General features: G+C 54.6%; 3 protein-coding genes across 3 annotated transcripts; 1 reads left to right on the top strand and 2 right to left on the bottom strand.

Annotated features, from left to right (window-relative positions):
- Positions 1-425: 425 nt before the first annotated feature.
- Positions 426-4,398, bottom strand: PRR36 (proline rich 36). Its single transcript, XM_063109992.1, has 6 exons — positions 4,131-4,398; positions 3,923-4,022; positions 3,567-3,679; positions 2,034-3,475; positions 1,322-1,892; positions 426-1,169 (listed from the first exon to the last, which is right to left on the bottom strand). Exons 1-6 carry the CDS (start codon positions 4,396-4,398, stop codon positions 658-660), a joined length of 3,006 nt encoding a protein of 1,001 aa, XP_062966062.1. The 3' UTR covers positions 426-657.
- A 27-nt stretch (positions 4,399-4,425) lies between these two features.
- Positions 4,426-19,669, bottom strand: LOC134387542 (basic proline-rich protein-like). Its single transcript, XM_063109990.1, has 6 exons — positions 19,543-19,669; positions 17,125-17,572; positions 5,362-5,425; positions 4,983-5,248; positions 4,703-4,848; positions 4,426-4,550 (listed from the first exon to the last, which is right to left on the bottom strand). Exons 1-6 carry the CDS (start codon positions 19,667-19,669, stop codon positions 4,426-4,428), a joined length of 1,176 nt encoding a protein of 391 aa, XP_062966060.1.
- A 952-nt stretch (positions 19,670-20,621) lies between these two features.
- LRRC8E (leucine rich repeat containing 8 VRAC subunit E) lies at positions 20,622-23,839 on the top strand. Its single transcript, XM_063113130.1, has 2 exons — positions 20,622-20,759; positions 21,590-23,839. Exons 1-2 carry the CDS (start codon positions 20,622-20,624, stop codon positions 23,837-23,839), a joined length of 2,388 nt encoding a protein of 795 aa, XP_062969200.1.
- Positions 23,840-25,694: the final 1,855 nt, after the last annotated feature.

Raw genomic sequence — 25,694 nt, 5'->3', positions numbered from 1 at the left:
GGAGTTTCTGCCTCCAGGCCTGACCCTGGAGCGAGTGGGACCAGCGGCCGGGCCCCTCCTGCGACTAACGTTTCCACCAGAAGTCGGACACGAAGAAGGACAAGTTCACGCACATGGGTGGGTGCGCGGCGCCGGACGGCGTGAACTCGGCAGGACCCAGTCCCAGCCCCCCCTCGCCGTCTCCTTTCCCGCAAGAGAAAAGCCACACGGTTCAGCCAGAGTTCCGACCTGCCACCAACAAGGCCTAGCTGGCCCCTCGCGCCGCTCAGCCGCCCGCTTTGCGCAAGGGAGACCCCCAGCCCCGGGGCGACAGCGAAGGCGCGAAGACTCCAGTGTCCGGGTTTTATTGAAAACTCCGGCTGCGTGGGGTAGACAGTACACGGGACACGGGGCGGGGCCCGAGGGAGCGTGTCCTAGGCCAAGGGGCCGTGGCTCGAGGGTAGGGCCTAGGACAAAGGTGTGGGTGGGTCCCGAGCCTAGGCCAAAGGCAGCGGTGGAGCCTGGAGCAAAAGACTAGGGCTCTAAGGAGCTAAGACCAATCCAGCGAGAGTGGGGGGTTCCAGAGGAGGGGGGACGGGGTCTAAGACAAACGGGCATAACCGTAGGGGCGGATCCGAAGGCAGGGATGGGGTGTGATAGGCGGGGCTGGGGTCCGGTTCAGTGAAAGGTCTCCACCTCCACTACCGTCCAGTCACCCTGTGGGGAGGCCACGTCGTCCGGGGAGAAGCTGGTGACCGAGGTGATGCTGGCACGGGACTCGTCCAGGGGAGACAGCAGTTCGGCCCAGCGGCCCAGCTCTGCGTCACTGAGCGCAGCCCGGGCACCCCCTGCGACTCCACCACCCTCCGCACCCCCGGGACCACCGCCGCTGCCGCCTGCGGCACCCTCGGCCGCCGCCAGCAGCAGCGTCCGGCTCAGCAGGTGCTGCACGACGCTCGCCTGCAGCGCCCCCAGCGGCAGCTCGCCCAGGCGCGCGGACTTCGGGCTCCGCGAGGACGCCCCCGCCCCCGCCCCAGCCGCCACTTTCCCACCTCCCGCGCCGGGCCCGGGCCCCGGATCCAGCGCGCCTGGGGCGGGGTTCGCCGACTCGGGCCCTTCAGCCTCGTAGATGGTGCACAAGCCGTCAGCGGAGCCCGGCCCGGCAGCTGGAGGCCACGGCAGAGGCGCTCCTGCGGGGAGAGACCCCAGGCTGGGTATAGGGAGAGGAAAGCCCCGCCCCGTCCACAAGCCCCGCCCCCAGGCCCACGGCCCCACCCCTAGTTGCGGAGCCTCGCCTCCGACCTGCCCACAGCCCACCGGGGTCCCGCGGATTCCCCCTTACCCGGGGCGCCGCGGATGGCCAGCGGTGGAGCGGGTCCTCGGCTCCAGGAGGCCGGGTGGCAGGCGGCGAGTTCCGCGTCGGCAGGAGGGGAGGCCGCGGCGCCGCCTTCGGGCCCGCTGTCGTAGCCGCGCAGCTCCTCGGGCGTGCTCGTGGCGCTACTGCTGTGGCCGGCCAGGTCCGGGCCGCTCAGCGTACTGGACGGGCTGCGCGAGGGCGGCGGCGGCGGGGCCGGGGCCAGCGCCAGAGTCAGCCGTGGGCCCGAGATGTTGGCATCCGGACCCGGGGTCGGAGGGCGGCGTGGAGTAGGTAGAGGGGGCGAGGCAGGGGGAGAGGGAGGGCCCCGCACAGGGGGCGGGGCCAGGAGAGGTGGGGCCTGCAGAGGGGGCGTGGTCAGGGTAGGGGGACGAACCCGCAGAGGGGGCAAGTCCAGAGAAGGCGGGGCCTGTGGAGGGGGCGTGGTCATGGTAGGAGACGGGACCTGCGTGGGGGACAACGCCAGAAAAGATGGGGCCAGTGGAGAGGGTGTGGCCAAAGAAGACCGGGGGTGTGAGGCAGAGGGAAAGAGAGAGACCTGCAGAGAGGGTGAGTTAGGGGGAGAGAGAGGGGGTGAAGCAGGGGGAGTGAGAGGGGGTGAGACAGAGGGAGACGGAGAGGCCTGCGGAGAGAGGGAGGCAGGAGAGAGAGAAGCTGAGGGAGGGGGAGAGGGCGGGGCCCGCAGAGGAGGCGAGGCTAGCGAAGGTGGGGCCTGCAGAGGCGGCGTGGTAAGGGGAGAGGTTGGGGGTGAGGCTGGAGGAGAGGGAAGGGGCAGAGGGTGTGTGGCAGGGGGAGGAGAGGCCTGCAGAGGGGGTGAGGTCAGAGGTTGGGTTTGCATAGGGGCCGTGGGGAGGAAAGGAGGCGTGGCCTGTAGAGGGAGCGAGCCCACAGAAGGTGGGGTCTGCAGAGGAGACCCGGCCAGAGGAGAGGGAGGGGCCTGCAGAGGCGGGGAGGTCAGAGAAGGTGGGGCCTGCGTGGGGGGCATGGTCAGGGGAGAGGGAGTGGCCTGAGGAGGGGCTGTGTCAGGGACAGGAGGGTCCTGCGAGGGCGGTGTGAGAGGTGGATAGGGCGTGGCCTGAGGAGGGGGCGGAGACAGAGAAGGACGTGTTCGTGGAGGGGACGTGGTCAGGGCGGGAAGGGACGGCAGAGAGGATGTGGCTAGGGGAGAGGGCGGTTTCCGCAGAGATGTGGCCGGAGAAACAGGGACTAGTGGAGGGGGCGTGGCTGGTGGTGGAGCTGACAAAGGAGGTGTGGCCACGGGCGAGGGTGGAGCCAGAAGAAGGGGCAAAGCCGGAGAAGCCTGGGTGGGAGGCATACTCTGCAGAGTGGGGGAAACCGATGGACAGAATGGAGCCACAAAAGCGGCCGTGGCCGGGGCAGAGGCAGATGCTTCCGGAAAGGATGCACTCAGGTGTGGGGGTGGAGCTTGAAGAGGGGGCGTGGCCGGTGGAGAAGGGAGGGTCTGCAGAGAGAGTGGAGCAGGCGCAGGAGGGCCTAGTGGAAGAGGCGTGGCCAAGGGACAAGGAAAATCCTGTGAGAGGGGCGTGGTCTGTGGGGAGGGCGGAGCCTGGTTGTGGGGCGGGGCCAGTGGAGGGGGCGTGGTCGGTGGAGAGGGTGGGAGTGTGTCCGGCAGAGACGCGTCTCTGATGTGGGAAGGCGGTGCCTGTTGTGCGTGGGGACCCAGCGGAGAGGGTGTGGCCAAGGGAGAAGAGAGAGGGTGCTGCAGTGGGGCTGTGTCCTTCTTTAGGGATGTGGCCTGTGGGGGGCGCAGAGCCTGCAGCCCTTTGGACTTGGGCTGCAAGGGATGCGCAGGAGCCCGGGGTGTTCCACGGGGCGAGGCTCCAGAGCGGGCTGGGGAGGACAGAGGGGTGAAGCTGGAGCTCAGGGGCCGCGAGGCTGGTCTCTGGAGGCTCCCGCCGGCATTAGGCCGCCTCCTAGCAGCTGGGCTCGGCTCGACTACGCTGCGCTCCGTGCTGCTGCTCACTGATTTCCTGGGGGCCTCGGTCGGGGGCCGTGGCCGAGCACTCGGACCTGGCCTGGAAAGTCCCACCTCACCGCCCGCCGCCTGGGACCGACGGGCGATGGCCGGGGAGGGGCCGCCTGGGGTGAGCCCCGAAGAATCTAGAGACAAAGCAGAGGCCGAAGGGTCACTGACACCTCCAAGCCGGTCCCCCCGCTACCCAGGAACCCCGTTCATCCCCAGGTCACGTACCTCTCCGTGCCCCGGTGCTCAGGGCATTCCTTCTGGGAGCCTCCGGGGCTTTTCCTCTGGCCACAAGTTCCTCAGCTGTGGGACGGAGACCCTTCTGGCCGAGGGGGCCTGGCCTGGGGACAGGAGGAGCCGCACTCAGGGCAGAGCCCCAGCTCCTTCTTTTACCTCCCGAGTTGATAGTTTCCCATCTCTGAAATGGGGCATGTACCCTCGCTGCGCACCCGTAATGGCTTTCACCCAATTTGCACCAGAGATCTGCAAATGCTCCCATGTCCCAACTCTTATAAAAAGTTTAAAGGTTCCAGATTGTGACACTAACCCTTGCTTAGGGGACTGGGGGAGAGAGAGCATGTTACCTGGTGGTCCCACTGGCACGCCCCGGGCTAGAGACAGAGCCCGGGACTGGAGTCTTGGTGGGGGTCCGCTCCCCTCTCCCAGCTGCTGGGGGCCTGGAGGCTGCAGCGAGAAGGCCCAGTCAACGGTGTCGGGGTAAGGGGGGGCGTATCTCAGAAGGAAGAGGGGGTGAGAAGATGGGGCCGGAACTGAAGAAGGAGGCTGGGGTACCTGGGCTCCGGGGGCCTGTCCCGGCGCCCCGCGTCGGTCCCACTCGGGGGGCAGCCTCCGGAAGAGCGGCTCCGCCGATACCCCCGGCTCGCTCCGCCAGGGGCCTTCGCCCCGCAGCTCCTGCTGCTCCCAGAACTCGGAGGGCTGCGGAGGTTACCGGGGGAGGGGGTCGAGGAGACCCTGGGAGCCTGGGGGTCGGAAGGCCGGGAGGGCGAGAAGCCGGCGTCCGCGCGGCGGCCCCGGCCCTGGCCTGGTCCCTCTTGTCCATCCCGCACCTGATGAGGAGACAGACCGATCAGCATCCCAGGTCCTGGACGGCTGCGCTGCCTGGGGGATCTGGGTCCCGGCCCCTCGCTGCCCTCTCCCCAGCATCGCCACCCACGGGCGCCTCAACGTCGGTCTGGGCCTCGATCTGCTTCCCTCCCACCCACCCAGCCACCCCCACTCACCAGCCGGCTGCTCATCGTCGTCCTCAAGCCCCACGCCACCCCCTCCTTCCCCCGAAGCCGAGAGGCCCAGCCCGCCCCCTCCCTCGCGTCCGCTCCCTTTCAGGACTGACACCCACGCCCCACCCGTGGCCCCCGCAGGGACCCAGACGACCCGCCTCGGGGACAGGGGGCTGCCGCCGAGGGCTCCAGATGCGGGGGACCGGAGCGCACGGCCGGGTCTCCCCGCCAGCCCCAGAGCCCTCCCCGGCCTCCCCGAGGGATGCGGGCACCTGCCGAGAGGGAAGAGCGGCCCCGCTGCCCGCGAACGGGCTCCGGGAGACAAAGAGCCTCGTCCCGGGCCGCCCCCTCCCCCAGCCGGGCCTGGCGGGCGCCCGGCCCCTCCACCTGCCGGCGTCGCGCTCACCTCCGGCTGCGGCCTCCCGCCGCTCCGCGCAGGGTCGCCCGGGTGGGGCCGGATCGGAGCGCCGCGGCGGCCGAGAGCGGCGGCCGGCCGAGGGGAGGGGGCTTCAGGCGCCGGCGCCCGGCGAGCTCGGCCGGCCCCGCCCCTCGGCCGCGGGCGGGGGAGCCGGGGGCGCGCGCGCGCGCGCTGCAGACCCGGGAACGGCAGGCGGGAGCGCGCCGAGGGGGGTAGGAGGCGCGCGTTGGGGGGCGGGGCGGCTTCTCCGCGGTCTAGAGGAGGCGGGTCTCCGCGGGGGAGCCCGAGGACCCCAGAGACCCAACGGGAGGGACTAGGGGAGGTCCTATGGGGTCCCCCACCGTCCCCCCACTGCCAACACACTCACCTGCTCGACCCCCACCCCAGACACCTGGCGACCAATGCCCTCCTGGCCGAGGATAGGCTGGGCCCTGGCAACCAGAGGGCGGGACCACCGTGCCTCTCTGGACCACCGACCAATCCCGCCGTTCGGTGTCCTTGGTCGCTGTCCTCGCCTTCGCGACTGGGAAGGCCAGGCCGCCCAGGGTCCCTGGGGGCATCCACCTCTCTCATACCGAAGGTTTTTTCCAGATCCCAGGAAAGCCCCTACCTGCTGGGGGGTGGGGGGCCGCTGAGAGAATGCAGCCCTAGGAAGTAAGGGGATGCGAGGTAGACCCCAGATTTCTCAGAAGAGGGGGACGACAAGAGGGAGGAAGAGAGACAGGAGATAGAGTATGAAGAAAAGTGACCCAGCCTCCTGCAGGGCAGAGCACCCCCACCTGCCACACCCTCCTAGCTCACAGGAGGTCACATCACCAAAGGCTTCGCGGCAGAGTGGGACTTTGGGGGGACAAGAGTAGGGGTGACTGGGAGGTGTCAAAACAATTGCGTGAGGGAGTGGACAAGGTCCTGTCCTAGGGTCCCAGCCCAGCAAGTGAGAGGTGTCATTTTAGTGACTTCATCGGCCAGCGCAGGGGCCTCAGTAGACAGCCTGCATAGAGGACTGTGGTGCGGAGGGGATGTGACCCTGCAGAGGGAGGTGGCCATCAACTACCCTCCTGCCTTCTGATTGTGGAGCAAGCGTTCCTCCAAGGCAATGTTGCACCCACCCTTATTTAATCCGGATCTGGACTCTACACTCATAAAAACGCTCCCCAAACATCCATCACCAGTGGACAGATAATACACACCAAAGTGTACTCTGCAATGGTGTATTAGTCCGTTTCTGTCACTTATAAGAAAATACCTGGAACTGAGGAATTTATAAGAAAAATAAAATGTTATTGCTTACAGTTTAGGAGGCTGGAAAGTCCAAAGTCCAGGGAACACATCTGGTGAGGGTCATCTTTGGTGGTGGCTTTACGGCAGTTCAGGGGTCTCACGTGGTAGAAAATGGTGGAGCAGAGAGAGACTCGCGCTCTCCTTTTAAAGCGCTCAGAATCACGCCCCTGATCAGCATTATTAATCCATTCACTACAGCACGGTCCTACAACTAATCATTCTCTTCAAGCTCCTGCCTTTCAATTACCATAATAGGACTTCCCACCCTCAAAAGTTACAGTGAGGATTCAGCTTCTAATATATGGACTTTGGGGGACACAATTCAACCAATCCACTGCATTCCGCCCCCGATCCCCAAAGTTCATGTCCTTCTCATAGGTAAATACACTCATTTCATCCCCAAAGTCTTAACTTGTTTCAACTCAAAAGGTCCAAAGTCTCATCTGTGAAATCAAAACAAGTTATCTACTGCCAAGATACAATGGTGAGACAAGCATAGGGTAAATATTTCCTTTTTAAAAAAAAAGATGACGTAAGGGGATCTTAACCCTTGATTTGGTGTTGTCAGCACCACACTCTCCCAAGTGAGCCACAGGCCAACCCTAAATATTCCCATTTTGAAGAGGAGAAATAGGCCAAAAGAAAAGGGTAACAGGTCCTAAACAAATCCAAAACCCAGCAGGCCGGGCATCAAATCTTACAGCTGGTGAATCATGTACCTTGACTCCATTTTCGATGTCCTCTGCATGCTGGTGTGGGGATTGGGTCCCAAGTCCTTGGACAGCTCTGCTCCTGAGGTTTTCCTGGTCTCAGGCCACACTTCAGCTCTCACAGGCTGGCCATTCCACTGTGGTAGCTCCACAAATCCGGGGTCTCTATGCAGTCCCGCTCTTATGGCTCCACTAGGCATGGCACTTTGGGGTTTTTCTGCTGCAACTCTGACCCCACATTTCCAGTCACCATTGCTCCAGTGAAGGCTGTCTGTGGTGACTCTGCCCCTGCGACAGATCTCTTCAGTCCCCAGGCTTTTCCATACATCCTTTGAAATCAAGGTGGAGGCTCCCAAGCCTCCATGGCTCTGGCATTCTGTGAGCCTGCAGACCTAACACTGCGTGGATGCTGCCAAGGCTTCCAGCTTGTATTTTCCAAAGCTGTGGGTACAGCCACACCTGGGGTCAATTTTGCCACAGCCGGAGCAGCCAAAGCAACCAGAGTGCTGGTGCAAGTCCAGCATTTCAAGGTGGCCCTGGGCAGTGAGTCCGTGGAGGGCACCTCATGCCTGTGTCCGGAGACCATTCTGTCTCCCTAGGCCTCTGAGTCTGTGATGGAAGGGTTGGCCCCAGAGGCTTCTGCAATGCCTTTAAGTGCCTTTCTCCCACTTCTCTTGATAATCCCTTTCTTGTACTAATTCTCTTAGCAAAATTGCATTTTTCTCCTGAAAATGCTCTCTGCTTCTCTACCACATGGCCAGGCTGCAAATTTTCCAAATCTTTACGCTCTGCTTCTCTTTTAATCATACATTCTGGATTTATGTCATGTTTTTCTGCCATAACTCAGCATAGGCTATTGCAGGTAGCCATGTAGCTTCCTTAATGCTTTGCTGCTTAGAAATCTCTTCTGCCAAATACACTGGGTCAGCACCTTGAAGTTCCACATTCCATAAAACCCTTGGCCATGAGCAGAATGCAGCCACGTTCCTTGACAGTTCATAGCAAGGACGATCTTTGCCCCCGTTTCCAATAAGTCCTTTCTTTTTTACATCCAAGATCTTCTCAGAATGGTCTTTACTGTTGATATTTCTATCAGCATTCTGGTTACCACCATCTAACCAGTCTCTAAAACATTCTAAACTTTCCCTGATTTTCTTGTCTTATAAATCTTCACCAGCATCTAGGCTTTTCCTAGTCTGTTCCTCCAAATTCTTCCAGCCTCTCCTCAATACCCAGTTCTAAAGCCACTTCCACATTTTCAATTATTTGTTATGAAGAACACCCCACATCCCTGGGACCAATTTTCTGTATTAGTCCATTTCTGTTAGTTATAATAAAGTACCAAGAACTGGGTAATTTATAAAAAAAAAAAAAATTTATTGCTTACAGTTTTGGAGGCTGAGAAGTCCAAAGTTCAGGGAACACATCTGGTGAGGGTCTTCCTTGGTGGTGGCTTTACAGCAATTCAGGGGTGGCAGAAAATGGCAGAGCAGAGAGACAGAGAAAGACTCTCATGTGCTCTTTTAAAGCCGTCAGAACCACGTCCATGGCCACCATTGTTAATCCATTCACTACTGCTCGGTCCTAGAATTTAATCACTTCTTCGAGGCCCCACCTTTCAATTACCGTAACAGGAGTTCCCCCCTCAACAGTTACAGTGGGAATTAAGTTTCTAATGTATGCACTTTGGGGAACACAATTCAATCAACCCACAGCAGATGGAATACTACTCAGTGATAAAAAGGAACATCTATCAATACACTCAAATCACAGACTAAGCTCAAAAGCATGTTGAACAAAAGAAGCCATGAATACACACACACAAAGAGGCCAAAAGAAAGCAGTAATAGTTCCCCCAAAAGTCCAGAACCCAGCAGGGCAGACATCAGCTCTCAAAGCTAAAGAATAACCTCCCCTGACTACACATACAGCATCCTCTGCACGCTGGTGGAGGGCTTGGGCCTGCAATCCCTTGGGCAGCCTCCCCCTATGGCTTTCCTGGGCTCAGCCCGTGCTTCAGCTCTCCCAGGCTGACGTTGCATGCTGGTGGCTCCACAATTCTGGGGTCTCCATGGCAGTTCCACTCCCATGACTCCACCAGGCATGGCCCCACTGGGAGTTCTCTGCTACAATTCCAACCACACATTTCCCCTTGGCATTGCTCTAGCAAAGGCTGTCTGCAGTAGCTCTTGACAGATCTCTTTTTGGGCCCCCAGGCTTTCCCACGCGTCCTTCGAAATCAGGGTGGAGGCCTGGCACAGCTCTGACATTTTGCCAGCCCGCAGACAACACCACATGGATGTCGCCAAGGTTATCGGCTTGTATCTTCCAAAGCAGCAGGTTCAGCACCACCTGGGGCCAATTTAGCCATGACTGGGGCATCTGGAGCAGCAGGAGCCACTGGAATGCAGGGAGCAACTTCCCAAGGTGGCCCTGGGCATCAAGGTGGTGCTTTGGGTCTGCTGCCTGAAACAATTCTGCCTCCCTAGGCCCTGGACCTGTCATAGGAGGGGCAGCCAAAGATTTCTGAAATGCCTTCAAGGTCTTTTTTCCGCTCTCTGGATAATCCTTTTCTTCTGTACTAATCTCCCTAGCAAATGGTCACTGGACTACACTCTTGGTTTCCTCTCTCAAACAGATTTTCTCACTCTTTATGTGACCAGGCTGAGAGTTTTTCAATTTTTTACTCTCTGCTTCCCTTTTAATTATAAATTTCACCCTTATGTCATGCCTTTGCTGCCATAACTCAGCACAGACTGTTACAAGTATCCACCCAGCTTCCTGAATGCTTTACTGCTTAGAAATTTATTCCATCAAATACCCTGGGCCAGAACCTTTAAGTTCCACATTCCATAAAACCTTTGGGCATGAACAGAATGCAGCCAAGTTGCTTGAAGTTCATAACAAGGGTGATCTTTGCCCCAGTTTCCAGTAAGCTCCTTCTTATTTACATCTGAGACCTCCTCAGAATGGCCTTTACTGTCCATATTTCTATCGGCCGTCTGCTCACCACCATTTAACCATTCTCTAAGATGTTCTAAACTTCCCCTGGTCTTCTTGTCTTCTAAGCCCTTAACAAACTCTAGGTTTTTTTCAGACTTCTCTTCCAAATTCTTCCAGCCTAGGCTCATCACCCAGTTCCAAAGCTGCTTCCACATTTTCAGGTATTTGTTATAAGCAAGACCCCACTTCTCAGTACCAATTTTCTGTATTAGTCTATTTCTGTTGTTTATGATAGAACACCTGAAACTGGGTAATTCATAAAGAAATAAAATTTATTCCTTACAGTTTTGGAGGCTGGGAAGTCCAAAGTCCAGGGAACACATCTCATGAGGGCCTTCTTGTTGGTGGCTCTACAGCAACACAGGGTATCACATGGTGAGTGGGCTGAGCAAGAGAAAGCTAACTTGCTCACTCACCCTCCTTATAAAGCCACCAGAATCATGCCCACAACTACCCATTAAACCATCAATGGATTAACCCATTCATGAGCGCCCAGTCCTCACAATCTAATCACCTCCAAAAGACCCTTTTAATTATCATAATAGGATTTCCCATCCTCTTAACATTGTTGCAGGAGGGATTAAGTTTCTAATACATGAGCCTTTGGGGAACACATTCAACTCACAGCAGATCTATACCAAAAAAAATTGCAAACAGGGTCTCAAAAGAGATATTTGTACACCCATGTTCATAGCAGCATTATTCACAATGGCCAAGTGGGAACAACTGAAATTTCCATCAACTGATGAATAGATAAACAAAACGTGGTACATCCATACAATGGAATATTATTCAGCCATACCAAGGAAGGAAATTCTGACACATGCTACAACATAAATGCAACTTGAGGACATTATCCTAAATGTAATAAGTCAATCACAAAAGGACAAATAGTGTATGATTCTACTTATAGGAAGTACCCAGAGTAGAAAATTCAGGGAACCAGAACGTAGAATGGTGGTTGCCAGCAGCTGGAGGAGGGGGGATCAGGAATCAGTGTTCTATAGGGACAGAGTTTAAGCTTTACAAAATGAAGAAAGTTCTAGAGATGGATGATGGTGATGATTACACAATACTGTGAATTCACTTAATGCCCCTAAACTGTACACTTAAAAATGGTTAAGATGGTTTTTTTTTTTTTTTTTTAGCTGGCAGGTATGGGGATCCAAACCCATAACCTTGGTGTGATAAGGCTGCACTCTGACCAACTGAGTTAAGCAGACAGCCAAGATGGTAAATTTTATGTTACGTGTATTGCAATGGTTTAAATATGTCCCAAAAATTTCCATCTTAGAAACTTAATTTCTAATGCAGTGGGCTGGCCAGGTAGTTCAGTTGATTAGAGCATGGTGCTGATAACACCAAGGCCAAGGGTTTGATCCCTGCACTGGCCAGCTGCCAAAAAAGGAAAAAAAAATTCCTAATGCAACAGTGTTGAGAGGTGGTTTGATGGATTAATGTCGTTATCGTGGAAGTGGATTTGTTATAAAAAGGAGTTTGGCTCCCTCTTGCACTCTCTTTTACATGCCAGTCCTCTTGCCCATCTTCCTTCCATCACGAGGGTGATACAGCACATGTGGTGTGGACCCCTCAGCCTTGAACTTCCCAGCCTCCAGAACTGTAAGAAATAAATCTCTGTTCTTTATAAAGTAAACAGTCTTAGGTATTCTGTTGTAGCAGCATAAAATGGACTAAGAAAATTGGTAACAAGAGTGGGGTTGTTGCTATAACAATTACCTGAAAATGTGAAAGCAGTTTTGGAACTGGGTAATGAGCAGAAGCTGGAAGAATTTGGAGGAGCAGGCTAGAAAAAGCTTAGGTTGCCATGAATGGAGTGTTAAGGGCAATTCTAGTGAGGACTCAGAAGAAGACAGAGCTGTATAAATCTTCTTAGGTATCACTTAAGTTGTCCTGATCAGAATGTTGATAGAAATATGAATGGTAAAGACCATTTTGATGAGGTCTCAGAAATGAGGAACAAGGTATTTTGTTATACAGTTGCAAAGAACTTGATGGAATTGTGTTCATTTCATAGGACTTTGTGGAAGGCAGAATTTAAGAGTGATGAACTAGGTCATCTGGCAAAAGAAATATCTAAGCATCAAAGTGTTAAAGATGCTGCATGGCTTCTTTTGCCAACTTACAGTATCATGAGAGAAGAGAGAAATGATTTAGAGACAGAATTTATAATTAAAAGGGAAACAGAACAGGAAGATTTGGAAAACTCTCATCCTGGCCATGTAAAGAATAAAAAAGCATGTTCAAGAGAAACACTAAGGGTGTGGCCAAGCTACTGTGCTAAAAAGATTAATATGAATAGAAGGAAGCCAAGTTTTATTCATCAAGGCAATGGAAGAATGACCCCAAAGAGATCTTTGAGTTAAGCTAGAACCTTGCCCAGGGGACATCAATAATTACAGTCCTGCACCACCTTGGGACTCTGCTCACTGTATTCCAGCATAGCACCCCTTGGCTGCCCCAGGCATTGCTCAGGTGGGCCCAGGTGTGGCTCAACCTACCACTCTGGAAGGTACAAGCCATAAACCTTGGTGGCATCCACATGGTGCTAATTCTTCAGGTGTTCTAAGTCCTCACTAGGGAAATGTCTAGTGGAGCCATAGAAAGGGGCAGCGCCTGAGTCCACAGAACTGTAAGGCTACCAGCATGCAACTGCAGCCTGGGGAAGCTGCAGGCACGGACTCCAACTCATGAGAGCTGCTGGGTGTACTAACCCTGTCAAAGCCATCGAGGTGGGGCTGCTTTGAGGCCTTGGTGTCCAACCCCCAACCCACTGATCAGCATGTGGGACATGGAGTGAAAGGAGATTATTCTCCAGCTTTAAGACTTAATACTGGTGTCCTCTAGGGTTTTGGACTTACTTGGGACCAGTTATCCCTTTCTTCTTGCCTATCTCTCCCTTTTAGAATGGAAATGTCTTTCCTATGCCTGTCCACCATTGTGCTTTTGTTGTTATTGTTGTTTTTTAAAAGATGACCGGTAAGGAGATCTTAACCCTTGATTTGGTGTTGTCAGCACCATGCTCTCCCAAGTGAGCTAACCGGCCATCCCTATGTAGGGATCCGAACCCACAGCCTTGGTGTTATCAGCACCACACTCTCCCAAGTGAGCCATGGGTCAGCCCTACCATTGTGTTTTGGAAGCAGGTAACTTGTTAATTTTACAAGCTCACAGCTGGAGAGGAATTTTCCTCAGCATGAATAGTGCCTTGAGTCTCACCCATATCTGATTCAGATGAGAGTCTGGACTTTGGAATTTTGAGTTGATGCTGGAATGAGCTAAGACTTGTGGAGCTATTGGAATGAATAAATGTATTTTGCATGTGCAAATAACATGAATTTGGGGGGCCAGTGGTGGAATGCTATGATTTAGCTATAACCCCAAAAGGAAATTTAATTCCCAATGCAACAATATTGAGAGGTGGGACTTTTAAGAGGTGACTAGGTCATGAGGGCTCTGCTCTCATGAATGTGTTAATGTATTTATCACAGGAGTGGGTTTCTTTTTTTTTTTTTTTTTTTAAAGATGACTGGTAAGGGGATCGTAACCCTTGACTTGGTGTTGTCAGCACCACACTCCCCCAAGTGAGCCAACCAGCCATCCCTATATAGGATCTGAACCCATGGCCTTGGTGTTATCAGCACCGCACTCTCCCAAGTGAGCCATGGGCCGGCCCGTGGAGTGGGTTTCTTATGAAAGGGAGTTCAACCTCCTTTTGTACTCTCTCACTCTCTCTTGCACATGGGTGTGGTCTCTTACTGTCCACCTTTTCCCATGGAATGATGCAGCAAGAAGGCCCACAATAGATGCAGGTCCCTTGACCTTGGACTTCCCAGCTTCCAGAACCATATGAAATAAATCTCTGTTCTTTATAAATTACCCAGTCTCAGGTATTCTCCTACAGCAGCACAACACAAACTAAGACATGTATTTTACCATCACTTTTTTATAAAGCTGGATATTATCATTTGGAAAGACACACACTAGCAAAGGGAATGTAATGTGGGTAGGCTTTCTGGAGAACAATCGGAAGCATGTTGAGTATGTGTTTCCTGTAGAGTCCACTCAGGCATCTATACCTGTGGCAGGTGCCATACCACAATCTCCATATCCCTGAGCCCTTGCAGTCACCATGTGCAGAGATCAGAACTGCCAGGGAGTTAACACCTCTCCACACTCCTCCTTCAGGGCAGCGCTCAGACAAGGACAGACAGAAACTGGTGAATCAATACTTCAATTCCCTCACCCCTTGGGTGGGACAACTTGGAGGTGTGGCCTACACCATTTCTCAGCAATCTGATCTCCAGCAGAATTGAGTCCCAGTGGCCCATGGTGATAACCTTTCCACTCCCTCCCTTACTTCCTTATTGTTCTGCTAGTGCCTCCTGGGATCACCTTCAAGATGATCTGCTGGAGACCAGCTCCGCAGGATTCATTGGACCTGAATAGGTGGTGTGGATTCAGTGAAAAAAGAAAGATGTGGACCACAGATGTCTAGTGGAAGTGTGGACAACAACCACATGAATTTTGTTTTATTTATATTTTTTTACTTAATCCTCTACATAATGATTTATCTTTAATCAAAACATTTTTTATTTCATTTCTATTGAAAGGAAAGGTCAAAATGTTCCAAAGCCCTCACGCTCTGACAAAAACATCTACTTATGCATCAGTAGTTCACCCCAAAGCCTGTGGCTTGTGGCCAGAAAACTATGCAATAGCAGCATGTTTGGCTTTAAAGAGCATCAGACTTTTAGTTTGAGCTATAATTCTTAACCTTCTTAGCTTATAATATAACCCTTTTTAAATCTTACTAATACTTACTATACTTGATTTTAATAACCTTGATTACTTATGTTTGACAATTGTTTATACTCTATATAATATAATCATTTTAGTTTATAATCAAAATCACAATATTTATAACATGATTTTTCATCATAAAATTTAACTATAAACCTCTTAAACTTTATGTTATTGATATAAGTTTTATGTTACAAACTGATTTAAACAAAACCTGTTAATATCAAAATTTATGTTTTTCTACTATCTAACTTATTCATCTTTGTAACAAAACTGCTCATCTCCCTGCCAAGAGACTCCGGGAACAGCACAGGGGACAAAGTGAAAAGTTAAATGATGCTACTCAAGTACACTGCGTCATTCTTATTGCTACTATGTAATGATATGTTTTTGGTGAGTCAAGTGAAGCAGTGGGAGTGGAGAAGGAACAAAGAAATCTGTAACTGGTTGGGATCCATTAGTTGTAAACACCACTGCACTCGGACCCACCATCTCCCTAGGAGACGTAGATTTATAAAAATTTAACATAATAACTTCATTCCACGTGCACAAGAGCATGATCACAACTACAGAGCCAGCTATTCTAAAATTATGGGTCAATGCACACACCACTAACAGGAAAAATCAACAACAAAATTAAATCAAGCCTATCCATACCGGGAACATACATCAAAAACACCTTTAGCACTTACAATGCCTTTTAAATAAACCAATTAATTTTGATATATTATTAACATGTTCTTTGAGAAACTCCAGGGCCCTCAGAATCTTAAGCCATTCTAAGCCAAAAGGTTAGGCTGTTTAATTCTGGGAAGCCTTGTCAAGCAACCAAAGGCGAACAAACAGGAAATTCCATGGAGTCGTGTCACACAAAGGGGACCCCCTTGCAGCCTGTTGAACAAGGGGTATCACTCCTCAGGCTCCCATGCCATTGCCTATAGCAGGATGGCTCTTGACAATAATCTATTCACATCCAATTCCTCGTCTCACGGTCTGAGTCTAGAGAAGCCCAAACCAAGACAATACCTGATCGATCACTCATCCATCATTGATTAAATGCACCCTGTGTGCCAGGCACCTCACCAAGTGTTGGGGACACAGCAGGGTGCAAGAAGACACCTGTCTGGGGTTCATGGGGCTTATATTCTAGTGACCTCACACTCTTGCACAAACAGCAAAGAGATGTGCATCAAAATACTTATTTCAGGATATCATTGCAAACAAAACACACATGGATCCTGGAAGTCTCTCAAAAGAGAATAGTCGATCGAAAGGAGAGACCTTTCTCAAATGTCCCTCCTCAAAGAGGTTTTCAGGGACCCCTTGTCCCTTGCTACCACCTCACTCTGCTTTGTTGTAGCCACAGTACTTGTCACAAACTGACATCTTGTTCCTTCATTGGTCTGTGTGCTTAGCATCTGTCTGTCCTGCCCACTAGGACAGAAGCTAGAAGGGGGTGTTGTTTATCTCCAAAGAAGCTTCAGGGCCTGGCACACAATAGGTGCTCTTAATGACTGGCTAAACATACAGGAAGGCTTGTCTTTGGTTCATCTTTGGACTTCCTGTGGTTGGGGCCCAGAGGGTCCCAGGCTTAGGAGTCCCAACTCTAGAGGTTTCAAGTCTCAGGCAGTCTCAAATCTGGTGAATGCTTGGGCTTTTTTTCCCCTGTGTGTGGGGGTGTCTCACTCTCCCACCCTAGTCCAAGTGAGAGGGTTTCCGAGGAGGAGGGTCTTTCAGACAGAGCAGATCAAGGTTCAACCCCAGATGCCTCTGGAATGAAGGGGATGATTTGTTTGGCTTGCTCCTGTAAGACCCAGCCCAGGGCTGGAAGGTTAAGTCACTTGGTTAGAATTCCAGTGTCAATAACACCAAGGTCAATGGCTGGGATACCCTCCTGACCAGCCACCAAAAAAAAAAAAGACCCAGCCCAGGCCAGGGTGGGGGTGGGGAGGCAAAGTCCTCCTTTAGAGACCACCCCTACTCTGCTAGGCTTCCTCTGGCTCAGCCCAGCTCCTACCCCATGGCCAGAGCAGAAAAGGAGATGCTCTCCCCTGTCTTCTGCCCCCCAGGGCACCTGAAGAATCTGGTCACCTGTGCCTTGGTTGGGCTTTGAGGACAAGTGGCTGCACCTTGAGAGTTGGAGAAAGCACTTCCACCTTCCTGAGAGGATCTGTATGTCCTGGCTCCCAGAAGGGTGGCCCCAGGACGGCTTTGTGGCTCAGGGCCTTCAGCTTCCTCAGTTTCCCCCACGACCAGGGTCCAGCGGGACTGCAGAGTTTTAAGGCCCCTGCACCTCCGGCCGACCCCGTGCCCACCTCGGGCAGAGCCAGATCAGGGTCACTTGCGTCCCCGACTGCGCAGCGCCAGGAGGGGCGTCGACCTGGGAGCGCCTGCAGCGGGGCGGGGCCGAGTCGTCCCGGGGGCGGGGCGGGGTGGCTCCCCGGCTCCTGTCCCGCCCGCCCTGACTCACCCTGGCTGGCCCGCCCGGGAACTCTGCGGGAGTCCCGGCCGCTCCGCTCCCAGGGACCCAGGAGTTGGGCTCAGCGTGTGTCCCGGAGTGGTGAGTAGAGAGCTGGGGACGGGACGGGGCGGTGGGTGGGGGTCCGGCTGTGGCGGAGGGGAGGACCCGCCCCAGGTGCAGCTGGCACTGTGGCCTGGGCGGGCCCCCGGGGCACACCAGGAGCTGCGGGGCTGGAGACGGGGTGGGGTGCGGGTGGGAACGGGGACGGCGCGAACCCACGCCTGGCCCAAGGGGCGCTTGTCCTGGGAGCCAGGCAGGCCTGGCTAAGCGACTGGAACTATCCACAGGCAGGGTCAACCTTGAGGGTCTTGACCTCCTTGACTCTCTTCTCCGAGGGCTGAGAAAGCAGTGACAACTCACCCCTGATAGCCCCTCAAAGCCCCCAAACCCTCCTATTTGGGGGTCTCCAGCAGCCTGCCGGCTGGGGCTCCTGAACTTCAAGACTCCCCAGACCCTCAAGTCCTGGCAGGGGCAGCTTGGAAAAATACTAGGCTGGGAGTCCACGGAGCCAAGGTCTGCTATGAAGGGGCGACACTCGTCCACCCTAGACCTCAGTTTCCCCCTGGTGTAAAACGCAGAGGTTGGACCTTGGGCTCTCCAAGGTCCCTCTCAGGGCTGAGAACTGTTGGCTGTTTCTTCCTGTCTGCTTCGCATGGGCTGTGGGTGGGGAGGGGGCTGGGCGGAGGCACCCTCCCGTGCCAACCCCATGGCAGGAACTGGCCCTCCCTACTTTTGGAGACTAAGTGGCTTGAGGAGGGCCTAAAGCGAAGCAGGGTGAGGCTTGGATGGGTGGCGCCTAGGCTGACAAGACCCCCCAGCCTGGCCAGCAGGAACACAGCTCTCAGTCTCTACTGGCAAAGGTGCTGCATCTCAGTGAGAAGTTTTCTCCCCACATGGAACAGAGTGGGTGCGATCAGACAGACAGACCATGGGGGGCTCATGGGCCAGACCTTGAACAGGACTTGTAACAGTGAAACCCTAAGTAAGTCATTTCTCTCCCCTGAGTCTGGAGGACAAGGGTTCCGACACCCACGCTCCCAGAGTTGGGATAAAATGAGGCATTGAGGGAATCCAGTGACATAGTTGAGTGTGGTCACAGTTGTGATGTTTCTCTACCCCTCCCCCAATTCTGTGAGCCACTCTTCCTGGGCCCTCCCACCATCTCTGCTCTGACACAGGGGGTCAGCCATGCGTCTGCGGAAATTTAATGGCAGGTTCAGGACCGTCAAGTGTGAGTCATGGAGACAGTTAATGACAACCCCCAAGTCTGTCTCTTGGTGATGTCTATGCATACACCTTGTTCCCTGGGAGCCACTGGGCGGTCCTTGTGGGACCCCGAGTGTTTCTGCTTTCTTACCTGTGACTGTGCACCCAGGACAGGGGGTGGCAGAGCTTACACCATCCCAAGATAGGTCCTGAAGGGTAGCAAGGACAGGAAGTTAGTCCCTGCCACAGCTCCTGAGCAGCGTCCTTGGAAGGGTCCTTCAAGACCACAGTGGGTGGCAGGAACTGAAAGACGGTCTTATGGCTCCCTGGTTTGAGGTCTCAGCTCAGCGTGTGTGTTTGCACTTGCGACCCTCCATGCACAAGTATGCATGCTCCAAAAATGCCCCCAGGTGTCCCTTTTGGTAACTGCCATGTACATTCATCCCTTGGGGGCTGTTGAGCTGCCCTGGGCATGTTCCTATTAGATTAAATTCTGGTGACACAGGCTGGGATATTTTCACTCTTTGCTTTTTGCTTAGGACAGGGAGTGTAAGTAACCATGAGGGATGGGTCGTCATGTGAGGGATCCTGTGCTCTGGACACCCCTTGGATGTCCTTGGTTCTGGGTGAATCAGGGACTGAGTCAAGGGCCCATGACATATCAGGCTTGTGAGGAGAGTCCCCATGTGAACAGGCACAAGCCTGCAGATCCCGCAGACAGAGGTGGGAGCCTCTGAGGGGATTAAGGGGTGCGGTGGTTGCAGACTGCCCAGCCTTCAGCCTGGTGGGTGGGGCCTGCATCCTATAATACAACCCTCTCCCCCACCATGTCCTCACTCAGGAGTCACCCCAAAGCCTTTGGGGGACATACGTATGGAAAAGGGAGGCATGGAAGTGTTAGAGCGGTTGGCTCAGGTGTGGGACAGGGGGCCAAGGTTTCCTGAGATTCGTTCCCGGGAAATGGGTGGGAGGCCAGAGAGAACCAGCTGGTGGCCCAGATGCCTACCTTCCTGGCCAGCCTGCACCCAGTGACAGGTTATCAGAATGAGTACAGGAGTCTCCCAGGAACCTGCATAAGAAGACAGGGTGTTTGGACTAGGGGAGCCTGGGTACTGGCCGAGGGGCCACACCATTTCGTTCTCCCTCCAGCCTTGGGGAAGGGGCTGCCTGTCTTGGAGGGTGATGTCTCAGCTTGAGCTCCACGCCCCCATGTGACTTGGGCCTGGCCCGCCTGTATCTACAATAATGATACCTTGGTCTAGAAGGAAACCCAAGGACAGACAGAGTGGGCTGGCCACGCAGGAGCCTGCCAGCCCAGCCCTGTCGTAGGTGTCACCCTGAGAGCTTGACATTTGCAGATCCTCCTCCACTCGGCCATCTGGACACAACCCCCAGTCCCTCCCTCTCAGAGCCCAGGTCTCTGGTTTCTACCTCACATTCTGGGCTGTAGTCCTTTAGAAACTCAGGTGTTCCAGGTCCCCTTACCCCCAGGGCTGACTAGCCTTCATCTTGGCCTCTCTCCGCCCCTGGGGCCCTGGTAACAAGAGCCAGGCTCCAGCCGGCTTTTCCAGTTGGAGGTTGGAGGTGGTGCCTGGAGTGTCCCTGGAGGGGGTGGGGGACCCACGCCCCGGAAGTCCTGAGCCTTGGGACACTCTCTAATCTGGTGACGGTGAAAGCCAAGGCTGGCAGCCCAGGCACTTCGTGTCTGGAGCAAGGGAAAAACAGAGTGGGTGTTTTGGGCCTCGGTGTCGAGGATGAGAGGGGTATGCCTGGGTTCTGCGAGAAGGCCACACGGGGAGGCTGGGGGACAGTGGCTCTGTGGGCTGCACAGAGCTGTGAGAGGACAGTCAAATAGGGGTACAGGTGCAGGGAGCTGCTTGGTTCTGGGAAGGAGGTGGGGTCTGGGAGTGGGAAATGGCCAGGCTAAGAGGGGAGGGGGGACGCACAGCTCTTGGGTGGGTTCTGCCAGGTTGGGGCAGGGCCAAGAGTAGACTGGGAGCACAGGACTGCATTCAGCTCTTCTGGTGACCCACCACCAGATGTCCCTTAGTGATGGTCTCTGTTCCCCCACCTCTTTTAGGCAGGATGATCCCGGTGGCCGAGTTCAAGCAGTTCACAGAACAGCAGCCTGCCTTCAAGGTGCTCAAGCCCTGGTGGGACGTGCTGGCCGAGTACCTGACCGTGGCCATGCTCATGATTGGGGTCTTTGGCTGCACCCTCCAGGTGAGGGGCGGGGCCAGCTAGGGGGTGGGGCCATGGAGGGGTGGGGCCATCACCTGGAGAAACCTGATGCCTTCCTGTTACCCAAGAAAGGGGAGAGAGGAAGCCAAATCCAGAGCCCCACTCAGGACCAATTCTGACCCCTTACTCCTCCACCAGCCTCCGCAGCAGCACCAGAGTCCTCTGCATTGCTACACATTCCATACTTTTAAAATGCTGTTTTATCCCTGGAATCTCGAAAGGACTGCAGTGACTGTATGAATTTACTAGGGTTGTGGAACAAAGTCGCCCAGACTCGGTGGCATCAACATCAAACATTTATTGTCTCACAGTTCTGGAGGCCAGAAGTCCAAGATCAAGGTGTCACCGACAGGGTGAGGCCAGTAAGAGAGAATCTGTTCCATGCCCTTCTCCTGGATTCTCGTAGCCCCAGGCATTCCTTGGCTTGTAGATGGTGCTCTCCCTGAACCGTCACCTGAATCTTGTGTGGGTGTACGTCCACATTGCCCTTTTTATTTTATTTTATTTTGGCCCATCTTCATGACCTCATCTTAACTTGATTACATCTGCAAAGACCTTATTTCCAAATAAGGTCACATTCACAGGTATTGGGGGTTAGGACTTCAACATCTTTTTGGGGGGTACACAATTCAACCCCACAATTTCTTTCAGATGAAGAGCGATGCTGAGAGGTTTAGTAACTCTTCCAGAGTCACAGCCAGCTGGTGACAGTTGGTGATCGGGGTCTGCTGCCTTTAGCTTGCATCTCTTACCCCAACTCCCGAGGCATCCTCAGCCCCCCTCGCTTTCTTTCACCCTCCCCCCATCATCAGGTGACCCAAGACAAGATCATCTGTCTGCCCAGTCATGAACCCCACGAGAACTCATCAGAGGCCCCGTGCCAGCAACTGCTACCGCAGGGTGTCTCGGAGCAGATGGGGGGCCTCCGGGAGGTGAGCGGACTGAAGAACAATCTGGACCTGCAGCAGTACAACTTCATTAACCAGCTCTGCTACGAGACGGCCCTCCACTGGTACGCCAAGTACTTCCCCTACCTGGTTGTCATTCACACACTCATCTTCATGGTCTGCACCAGCTTCTGGTTCAAGTTCCCTGGCACCAGCTCCAAGATCGAACACTTCATCTCCATCCTGGGCAAGTGTTTTGATTCGCCGTGGACCACACGGGCCCTGTCCGAGGTCTCCGGGGAGAACCATAAGGGCCCGGCTGCTGGACGGGCCACGGCCACCATGGTGGCCTCTGCAGGGGCCGGGCTGGGGAAGGCAGATGAGGAGGAGAAGGAGAAGGTGCTGGTGGAGCCTGAGAAGGTGGTGACTGAGCCACCGGCTGTGACACTCCTAGACAAGAAAGAAGGTGAGCAGGCCAAAGCCTTGTTTGAGAAGGTCAAAAAGTTCCGTGTGCATGTGGAAGAGGGTGACATCCTCTACACCATGTATATCAGGCAGACGGTGCTCAAAGCATGCAAGTTCCTCGCCATCCTGGTCTACAACCTCGTCTATGTGGAGAAGATCAGCTTCCTGGTGGCCTGCAAGGTGGAGACCTCCGAGGTCACCGGCTATGCCAGCTTCTGCTGCAACCACACCAAGGCCCACCTCTTCTCGAAGCTGGCCTTCTGCTACATCTCCTTTGTGTGCGTCTATGGGATCACCTGCCTCTACACGCTCTACTGGCTCTTCCACCGGCCCCTTAAAGAATACTCCTTCCGTTCTGTGCGGGAGGAGACAGGCATGGGGGACATCCCAGACGTCAAGAATGACTTTGCCTTCATGCTGCACCTCATCGACCAATACGACTCTCTCTACTCCAAGCGCTTTGCTGTCTTCCTCTCCGAGGTCAGCGAAAGCCGCCTGAAGCAGCTCAACCTCAACCACGAGTGGACGCCCGAGAAGCTTCGGCAGAAGCTGCAGCGCAATGCACGGGGCCGGCTGGAGCTGGCCCTCTGCATGCTCCCTGGACTGCCCGACACTGTCTTCGAGCTCAGCGAGGTGGAGGCGCTCCGGCTGGAGGCCATCGGGGATATCACCTTCCCCCCAGGGCTGTCACAGCTGGTGCACTTGCAGGAGCTCAGTTTGCTTCACTCGCCGGCCAGGCTGCCCTTCTCCTCACAGATCTTCCTGCGGGACCGCCTGAAGGTGATCCGCGTCAAATGTGAGGAGCTCCGAGAGGTGCCCCTCTGGGTGTTCGGGCTTCGTGGCCTGGAGGAGTTGCACCTGGAGGGGCTCTTCCCCCCAGAACTGGCTCGGGCAGCCACCCTTGAGAGCCTCCGGGAGCTGAAGCAGCTCAAGGTGCTGTCCCTGCGGAGCAATGCCGGGAAGGTGCCAGCCAGTGTGACTGATGTGGCGGGGCATCTGCAGCGTCTCAGCCTGCACAATGATGGGGCCCGCTTGCTCGCCCTCAACAGCCTCAAGAAGCTGGTGACATTGCGGGAGCTGGAGCTGGTGGCCTGTGGGCTGGAGCGCATCCCCCATGCCGTCTTCAGCCTGGGGGCGTTGCAGGAACTTGACCTCAAGGACAACCACCTGCGGTCCATCGAGGAGATCCTCAGCTTCCAGCACTGTCGAAAGCTGGTCACACTTAGGCTTTGGCACAACCAGATCGCCTATGTCCCCGAGCATGTGCGGAAGCTCAGGAGCCTTGAACAGCTCTACCTCAGCCACAACAAACTCGAGACCCTGCCCACCCAGCTCGGCCTGTGCTCCAGCCTCCGTCTGCTAGATGTGTCCCACAATGGGCTGCACTCCCTGCCACCAGAAGTGGGCCTCTTGCAGAACCTGCAGCACCTAGCTGTCTCCTACAATGCCCTTGAGGCCCTGCCGGATGAGCTCTTCTTCTGCCGCAAGCTACGGACCTTGCTTCTGGGCTTTAACCACCTGAGCCAGCTCTCGCCCCACGTGGGGGCCCTCAGAGCCCTCAGCCGCCTGGAGCTCAGCGGCAACCGGTTGGAGGCTCTGCCAGAAGAACTTGGCCACTGTGCGGGGCTCAAGAAGGCGGGTTTGCTGGTGGAAGACACCCTTTATGAGGGCCTGCCAGCAGAGGTGCGAGAGAAGATGGAGGAGGAGTGAAGCCAGGGTTGGGCAGGTGGAGGTAGAGGCCTCTGCTCCAGAATCTCCACTATTGTCTTCCAAGGGAGGTGACCAAGTAGGTCCAGGCCAGGAGAGGAGGGGCCAACATGTCAGCCTGGTGGGGCCCAGGCAAGATCCTGGGACTGGTTTGTCTAGGGAGAGAGAGGAGGTTGTGGATTTGGGGTGGAACCCCATTTGGAGGGATTAACTCAGTCATAGGATTCTCAGACCAAAACCACACCTGTCTCTTTGGCTGGCTGGCTTGCATCCAGCCCTACACCAGAACTGCTACCAACCCCCGGAAATTGCAGCTCAATTAGTGCCACATATGGGATGGGGGCACATCCCAATGGGATTTCCAACCCTCTCCCCCTGCCCCAACAAAGCAGCTTATATCTGGGGTTCTCTCCCAAGGAGGGGACACAGACACAAGGACCAGCTCCCCACCCCCTTACCCCAACTCTGATGCTAATCCCTTATTTATAAATTGTTTACTAAGGACATGTGAACGCAGAACAATGGTTCTCATATTTAGCAGTGCAACAAAATCAACTGGGAAGCTAGCACAAAACAAAACATCCCCAGCCCCACCCCTGAAAGACTGACTCAGAAGGTTTGGGTAGAGGCCAGGAACCTGCTCATAAATAAGCATCCCAGGTAATTCTGATTGCAGGTGGTCCTAAGACTGCATGTTGGGAAACGCCTACCTAAAGAATAAGTATCTATGGTTGGTTAGAGCATGGTGTTATAACACAAAGGTCAAGGGTTCGGATCCTGTACTGGCCAGCCGCCAAAAAAAAAAAGAAGTATCTTTTTAGTCCTAGACTCTGAGAATCTGAAGAAAGCTGAACACGTCCTTCCCCAGGAAAATAGTCATGTACACAGACAAAACTCTGCAGACAACTTCAGACAATTGAGAGATCCCCCGCAGGACTGTTCATGAACTTCCTAAGGTTGGCGGACTCCGGGTTAAGAACACCTGCTGTGAAGGCTACATTTTTCTGAGGACAGGCAGAAACTGTCTTTTGAATGTTCCCTTTGTGAGGGAGCGTTTATCAGTAGGTGCTTAATAAATAATACTAATTATTAGAACTATAAGTCTGATCTCTTATGTCCATTCCTGTCATTGTCTAAGCCTTGTATTTCACGGAGCCAAGTGGTGACACCCGTATGCACAATCAAGGTTGTCTCTTTTCGTGGGAGCCGTGGCACAGAAGGCAGCCCAGAAGAGGAAAAGGTAGAGACCTCAGCTAAGGAGAATTTAGGTGGCATCTTCTGCCCAGCCTTTTCTGGATAATCCCTTTTCTTCTACCCCTCTCTTTTTATCTTCTTAACTCCATACTTTTGTGTCTGCTCCACCCATAAGCACACGCCCTGACACCCACCCCAAAGTGTTCTCAAGTTAGACCCAGAGCGGGCAGAACACGTGACTTCCTGGGCTTGGCCACCTCCTGGGTGTCTCTGGCACCTAAGAGCAGAGGCAGGCTGCTCTGGCGGCGGGGGGTACCCAGGGTTCCAGATGGGGACATTTTCCCAACACCCTTCAACTCAATTAAAGGAGCTGCAAAGGCTGTCAGGGCGCTGGGCAGAGAAGCCTAACCCCAGGGACCGTCAGATAGGAATTCAGCATGTCCGGGAGGTGGGCTCACATGCCAGGGGCGAGACAGATTGGGGGTCGAGGCGTCTTAAGGTCCCTCGGGGGTCTGGCCAGGGACGCTGGCTTTGACCTTGCTCTCGTCGCCGGGGTCAGGGGTCACGACGCTGGACCCTCCCCTCCCGCCTGGCCTCGGCCACCCTGAGCTTGCTGGGACAGGCTGAAATGGAAAGGAATCCCCACGGGTGCCTAATTATGGTG

Source organism: Cynocephalus volans, chromosome 10, assembly GCF_027409185.1.
Source record: "Cynocephalus volans isolate mCynVol1 chromosome 10, mCynVol1.pri, whole genome shotgun sequence".
Taxonomy (NCBI): domain Eukaryota; kingdom Metazoa; phylum Chordata; class Mammalia; order Dermoptera; family Cynocephalidae; genus Cynocephalus; species Cynocephalus volans.
This window is presented reverse-complemented; position numbering and strand designations above follow the sequence as displayed.

Bases quoted from the DNA above. Each gene is read 5' to 3' on its own strand.
- LRRC8E (XM_063113130.1), top strand. From the start codon at position 20,622: ATGATCCCGGTGGCCGAGTTCAAGCAGTTCACAGAACAGCAGCCTGCC. The intron at 20,760-21,589 runs GTGAGGGGCGGG...CCCCATCATCAG, and splicing joins TCTTTGGCTGCACCCTCCAG to GTGACCCAAGACAAGATCAT.
- LOC134387542 (XM_063109990.1), bottom strand. From the start codon at position 19,669: ATGGTGTGGCCCCTCGGCCAGTACCCAGGCTCCCCTAGTCCAAACACC. The intron at 5,426-17,124 runs GTGGGCACGGGG...TCTGGTTGCCAG, and splicing joins CTGATCTGGCTCTGCCCGAG to GGCCCAGCCTATCCTCGGCC. The intron at 4,849-4,982 runs GTGAGCGCGACG...CCCTCTCGGCAG, and splicing joins GCGGGAGGCCGCAGCCGGAG to GTGCCCGCATCCCTCGGGGA.
- PRR36 (XM_063109992.1), bottom strand. From the start codon at position 4,398: ATGGACAAGAGGGACCAGGCCAGGGCCGGGGCCGCCGCGCGGACGCCG. The intron at 4,023-4,130 runs GTACCCCAGCCT...TTCTCGCTGCAG, and splicing joins GACAGGCCCCCGGAGCCCAG to CCTCCAGGCCCCCAGCAGCT. The intron at 3,476-3,566 runs GTACGTGACCTG...CTTTGTCTCTAG, and splicing joins GAGCACCGGGGCACGGAGAG to ATTCTTCGGGGCTCACCCCA.